The sequence below is a fragment of the Mandrillus leucophaeus genome, unplaced genomic scaffold, assembly GCF_000951045.1.
Source record: "Mandrillus leucophaeus isolate KB7577 unplaced genomic scaffold, Mleu.le_1.0 Scaffold17, whole genome shotgun sequence".
Taxonomy (NCBI): Eukaryota; Metazoa; Chordata; class Mammalia; order Primates; family Cercopithecidae; genus Mandrillus; species Mandrillus leucophaeus.
In genome coordinates, this window is record NW_012101698.1 from 5,255,981 (window position 1) to 5,262,410 (window position 6,430).

The window sequence follows — 6,430 nt, forward strand, 5'->3', positions numbered from 1 at the left end:
GCCAAGTAGCTGGGATTACAAGCAAGCGCTACCACACCCAGCTGATATTTGATATTTTCAGCAGAGATGGGGTTTCACCATATTGGCCAGGCTGTTCTCAAACTTCTGGCCTCAAGTTGATATCCCTGACTCTGCCTCCCAAAAGTGCTGGATTTACAGGCATCAGTCACCGAGCCCAGCCATACACCCAACTCATTTCATTTTAATAATTAATACTTGATGTTGGCCAAATAGGGCTGTCCTGGAAAGCAACTTAGCAATTTCTGTTATTAATGGATTTAATAGTATCTGTACTCTTCAAACCACTAAGCCTTAAAAATGTCAATACCCTATCACCAACTAAATTCACTTCTAGGAATAAATTGGAAGAAAAATAAAAAAGATATAACCAAAAAATTATGAACAAAGATGTACAGGGCAGCATTTATTTCATAACAGTGAAAATATGGAAATGGCCTAGATGTTCCATAATAATGCACGTAGCCAATAAAAACCACATTGCCAAAGACATGGCTGTGCTATGAGAAAAATTAGATATGCTTAGTGAAGCTTAAAAATAGCGTGACTCAACACTGTCTGTGTTCCTACCATGACTACCAAATCTCTATGGGAGATTTTTTCATGTTTTTCTTTTCAAATAGGGTCTTGTTTTGTTGCCCAGGCTGGAGTGCAGTGGCACCATCATTGTTCACTGAGACCTCGAACTCCTGGGTTCAAGCAATCCTCCCTCCTCAGCCTCCCAGTAGTTGGTACTACAGGCACCACCACCACCACACCCAGTTAATTTAAAAAAAAATATGTAGAGACGAGGCTGGTCTCAAACTCATATGCTCAAGCGACGCTCCCACCTTGGCCTCCGAAAGTGCAGGGATTACAGGCATGAGTCACCACACTTGGCCTTGGCCTTTCAGGGCACTTTTTATGTTCTATAATCCATATCTATTATCGTTACAGACAAAAGCAATAACCATCCTCTTTTTTTTTTTTTTTTTTGACAAAAGCAGTCAGGCAGGCTGAGTCACCTCCCGAGCCACCCCCAGCTATGAGTAGGAATTACTGATCGGATTTTCCCCACTCCCCAGCATCTTGGAAGACTTTGTCCTTACAGCCCCTCTGGTCTGAGCCACACCACCTATTTGCTGCCTCCCCACTGCCTTCTCCAAACCTGCCCTGCTCAGGCCTCCCGCCTGGCCTTTGCCACTACGGGACCTCCCACCGGAGTGCCCTTGATCAGCTCAAAGCCTCAGGCCTCCTCAAGCCCTGTACCCCACATAGCCCCACATGTTTTGCTAAGTTGCAAGTTTGCAACCTATCTTGCACTTCCTCTCTCTCTCTTCCCCTGTGCCTGATACAGTATTGGGCCAGAGGGACAGATAAACACGAACTAAACCAGTGTTTGGCCCTTTAACATCTGCTTGCTTTCTGTTCTAAGTCCTGAATCCCTCGGCTTGGCACCCACCCTTGCAGGTCAAGATCATCCCTGCCTCCTAGGCTCATGCTTTGCCCTGCACTGGGTACGCTCTCACACTACAGACCTCTTTCAAAGCCTCCCAGAGACTCCTCTCCCCCCATCACCCCACCAGGGTCTCCCCTGCCTGCACCAGCCCCCATCGGTCTCTGTCTCTAGCACCACCTTCCCCATTCACTCACGACCTTGACTTTGGTATGTGAATCCATAACACAGTTAAACACTGCACAGCCCAGCGTGCTAAGCGCTTCACATGTGCATTTGGGGATTTGCCCCAAGCAGGAGAAATGGGAGCAGAGCTGGTTAAGGCACAGGTCGTCCTGCCTGCCCCAGAGTCTCTGCTCAACCAGTCGAGGACGCGGCCAGAGAATCTACCTTTCTAATAAGGTCCCAGGTAAAGCTGTGGCTGGGGGTCTAGAACCATAGACCTAGAGCAGCAGTTGCAAGCTGGTGTCCCAAGGGCCACCTCTGGTCCACAGGGATTTCACATAACAATTAAAACTTTCAGCTTTTCTTTAAAAAAATCAATATCTCTGTCCACACTGGGTCTTTTTTCCTGTGTGGTCATCACCATTGGCCGTCTACTCCACCCGTCAACCCTACAGCAGCTGCCCTTCTCTGTGTCCCGTCTGGGGCCTTGGGGACCCGGCAGCTGTGGCCTCAAGGCAAGAACTGTGCCTTGGAATGACACTGAGCCTCCCAGCCTGGCATGGTGGGCACACAGACTGCCCTGGAAATGCTGTCCACAGATGATCTGCCTCTCCCCCAGCTGGGCAGCCTTCCTCTGAGACTGCAGCCCAAACATCACTGCTAAGTGTAAGTTTCCTTTTTTACTGCCTCCACCCACCCAGAGAAACAGATTAACAGAGAGGCACCAGGCAAGGACAGCACAGCCCCAACCTCAAGGCCACTGTCCCCCACATACTGTATACACCAGGAACCCCACAGCCAATGCCACCCCTGACCTTAGTCAGGATACCCACCCTGCCTTTGTCTTAGCCCAGAGTTAAGAACCCACAAGACAGGCTGGGCAAGGAGGCTTATGCCTGTAATCCCAGCACTTTGGGAGGCCGAGGTAGGTGGATCACCTGAGGTCAGAAGTTTGAGACCAGCCTGGCCAATGGTGAAACCCCATCGCTACTAAAAATACGAAAATTAGCCAGGTGCAGTGGCAGGTGCCTGTAGTTCCAGCTACTCGGGAGGCTGAGATATGAGAATCATTTGAATCTGAGAGGCAGAGGTTGCAGTGAGCTGAGATTGCGCCACTGCACTCCAGCCTGGGTGACAGAGTGAGACTCCATCTCAAAAAAAATAAAAATAAAAATAAAATAAATAAAACAAGCTGCCAGACAGAGAGGAGGCTGAAGAACCGTGTGAGTACAGTACTCCCTTCCTTGTTCCCTGGCCCTAGGTGGGGGGCAGGAGGGGCTTGCCCCCTCTCTGATATGACCCCATGTGCAGTGACAAGTGAGGCTTGTCACCCCCAGCCCCGGGCACCAAATCTGAACCTGTGCAGTGGGTTAAATAGCATCTCCTCCAAATCCACGTTCACCCGAACCCCAGAATGTGACCTTGTTTGGAAATGTGGTATTTGTGAAGTAGAAGGTAGGACCAACTCCAGAGGCGGAGTCCTGACACTGGACTAAATTGAGGACTAGTGAAAACAGGGATGGACGGGGCAGAAGCAGCATACCAAAAGACATGCCCAGCAGTGTGCTATGTCAGTTTACCATTGCCATGGCAACGTCTGGGAGTTACCGCCCCTTTCCATAGCAATGACCCAATGGCCCAAAAAGTTACTAGAAATGTCTGCATAAACTGCCCCCTTATCTGCATGCAATTAAAAGTTGGTATAAATATAACTGCAAACGGCCCTAAGCTGCTCCTCAGTACGCTTCCTCTGGCACAGCCCTGCTCTGCAGGAGCTGGCACGGAGCTGTAATGCCTCTTCAGTAAAGCTGTCTTCTACCCACCAGCTTGCCTTGAATTCTCTCCCAGGCAAAGCCAAGAACCCTTGCAGGCTAAGCCCCCTTGGGGGCTCGACTGTCCTGTGCCACTTACAGGCGTTATTAAATGAAGGATGTCAAGATGAGGCCATCCTGGATTTAGGCAGGTCCCTAAAACCAGTGACTAGTGTCCTAGGAAGAAGAGGAGCGGACACAGAGACACGCAGAGGGAAAAACCACATAAAGACAGAGGGAGATCTGAGTGACTAGGCCACAGGCCAAGGAGGCCAGGAGCCACCAGGAGCTGGAAGAGGCAAGGGAGGCTCTTTCCCAGCACCTTTGGAGGGAACACAGCTCTGCAGGCACCCTGATCTCACACTTCCAGTCTCCAGAACTGTGAGACCATACGTTGCTGTTGCTCTAAGCCACCCAAAGCATACTAATTGGTTATGGCAGCCCAACTTCCTCAGCACCCCAGTCCCTGGGCACCAGCCCCCACCTAAATCTGCTGCTCTCCCTCTCCCTCATCCCCCAGCCAGTTCTTGCCTGGTCCTAAGACCTGCCTCCTGGAGCTTTTACCCCTCTCCCTTGCTTTTCTTTCTCTCTTTTTCTTTTCCTTTCTTTTTTTTTTTTTTTTTAAAGACAGGGTCTCACTGTGTTGCCCAGGCTGCAGTGTAGTGATGTAATCCTTGCTTACTGCAGCCTCAACCTCCTGGGCTCAAGTGATCCTCCCACCTCAGCCTCCTGAGTAGCTGAGATTACAGATGTATGCCACCACACCTGGCTAATTTTCGTTTTTTTAGAGATGGAGTCTCACTATGTTGCCCAGCCTGGTTTCAAACTCCTGACCTCAAGCCATCCTCCTGCCTTGGCCTCCGACAGCGCTGGGATCAGAGGCGTGAGCCACCAGCCCAGCATCCCTTGCCTTTCATTCGCACCTCCACCTCCAGAATGACCCTTATTCCCTCCTGTGCAGACGGCGACAACAGCAACTCCTACAAACACCGCCAGACTCATCTTCAAGAGCAGAGGAACTCCCAATCATGACGACACCCCCGCCAGGCTCTCAAATCCTCCAGGGCTGCCTGCTGTGGGGAGGGATGCACGCTTTGCCTGGCTTTCAAGGCCTCTGCCAACTGGGTCCAAACCAGCTCCCAGCCTGGCCTCACCATCCCACCGCCGAACCTTTGCTCACACTGGCCCCTCTCCCTGAAACACCGGCCTTACGACCCCAGGTCTACCCGTGTGAGCACCACCCCACCTTCTAGACCATTTCCAGCAGCCCCTCCCCCACACTGCACCCCTGCTTCTCATGACCTAGGGGCTTCCAGAACATTGGGTCCAGCTGAGTCCTTCCACCCGTCCCTAATGTCCCAACCCTTTGTTGTATATTTTCTCAAGGGCCAGGGTGGACCCAGCTCTCCTCTGAATCCCTCGCAGGCTCATACCCCGAACCTCAAACAATTCCCGAGCACTCAACCCTGTGCCAGGCGTTGGAGACAGAGGCACGAGACAGCAAGGTCCTTGTTGTCATGGCAGTGACTCTGCAGTGGGCACGTGGGAGGCACCAGAAAAATGTGTTGAATTTGAGTCAATTAAATTGAATCTTGGAGACAGGGGATCTTGGTCTGGCCTCCCACCCAGTAGGCATGAGAGGCTTCCAGATCCTTTTTTTCCTTTCTGTCCTCATTTCAACTTATTTTTCTTTTTACCAACAGTGTTATCATTCTGCTTTTTAATTCTGTTCTGTTAGGAGGGAGGGTTGGAGGGGACCAGGCTGCCTTCTCCAGGCACCTGGCTGCTCTTCTGCCGTGGGTCTTGGATCCCTGGACACTTTCACCAGCCCCCGCCCCACCCCCCACCGGCCACACCCAGGACTCTGCCTCTGCTGCCCGCACGGGGCTCCCCAGCGCCCACAAGCCTGGAAAGGTGAGATGCTGCCACCTACCCCCAGTGCCTGCCCCGACCTAAGACCACCCTGAGGACCATGCCCACCCAGCCAGAACCGCCCACTCAGCTTGCCCGTCAGAGCCTGAAGTCAGCGGCAGACAAGGCAGAGGCTGGCCGTGGGAATCCCAGAGGATGTCTGCAGTCCGACTGTTAAGCATCGCAACTTCTCACCAGCAAGAATGCCCTGGTTGCTATGGTTACAGCAGATCCTGGATCTAGGCCAAGGCCTCCCAGGGCAGGTCCCCAGGGACTCCCCAGTACTCACAGCGCAGCCAGGCGAAGCCCCGGGGCATGGTGGTGTTCCTCGTCCCCCTGAGAGCTCAGGCGCTGTCCCCAGCAGTGTGTCCACAGAGGCCTAAGTACGGCCTACATGGCCTCGGGGCAGCAGAGGTGGCCACTGAGTCAGGGAAGGGCTGGCCCTGGAGGAGTGGCCAGGCTGCAGGATCGGGCAGGTGCCCCAGGGGCAGCAGCTGCCCTTATCTGCCCGGCAGCGTGGAGGACAGCCTGGGGGCGGTGGCTGCAAGTCCCATGGCAGCCCAGAAGCAGGTCTGAGCCGGTGGCTTCGGGGGTCTTTCGGGGTCTTCCTTTCCAAGGAGCAGGAGGAGAGAGTCCCTGGCAGGCCCCTCGGAATCTGGGGCTGGGTGACGCTTTCTCTGATTTCTCCGACTGCAGCTGCTCAGTGTGAAATCTGGCTCTGGGAAGAGAAAGGAGGAGAGAAACTGATTATGTAAGAGCAGCACTGCCACTCAGCCATCAGCCACAGTGCACACCGCACCCACAGCCTGCACAGGACCACCCGGCCCTGGCAGCTGGACACGGCTCACATGAGAAATGACTTCAGAATGTCCAAGCAGCCCTGGCCCATGAGTGAGTTACGATGACACCAGCTGGCAGCCTGGGGCCTGAACAAAAGCAGGACCAAAGAATGAACAGGTGGTTTGAGTTCACACACTGAGGGCCGTGGTAGAGTCCATGAATGACTCGGGCTGCAGGACAGGTTAAAAAAGCCGATGAGTTCCCACTCCGAAAACAATGCTAGACGTGGTGGCTCATGCCTATAATCCCA

The 6,430-nt window shown here is 53.0% G+C and overlaps 1 protein-coding gene across 2 annotated transcripts in view; it reads right to left on the bottom strand.

Moving 5' to 3' along the window:
• Positions 1-6,430, bottom strand: part of IL34 (interleukin 34) — a 71,830-nt gene that overhangs the window by 8,307 nt on the left and 57,093 nt on the right. For both annotated transcript variants that reach the window (XM_011976770.1, XM_011976769.1), the window contains exon 2: positions 5,630-6,058. In XM_011976770.1, the coding sequence (XP_011832160.1) occupies positions 5,630-5,657 (28 nt within the window). In that variant the 5' untranslated portion in view covers positions 5,658-6,058. The remainder of the gene's footprint in view (positions 1-5,629; positions 6,059-6,430) is intronic.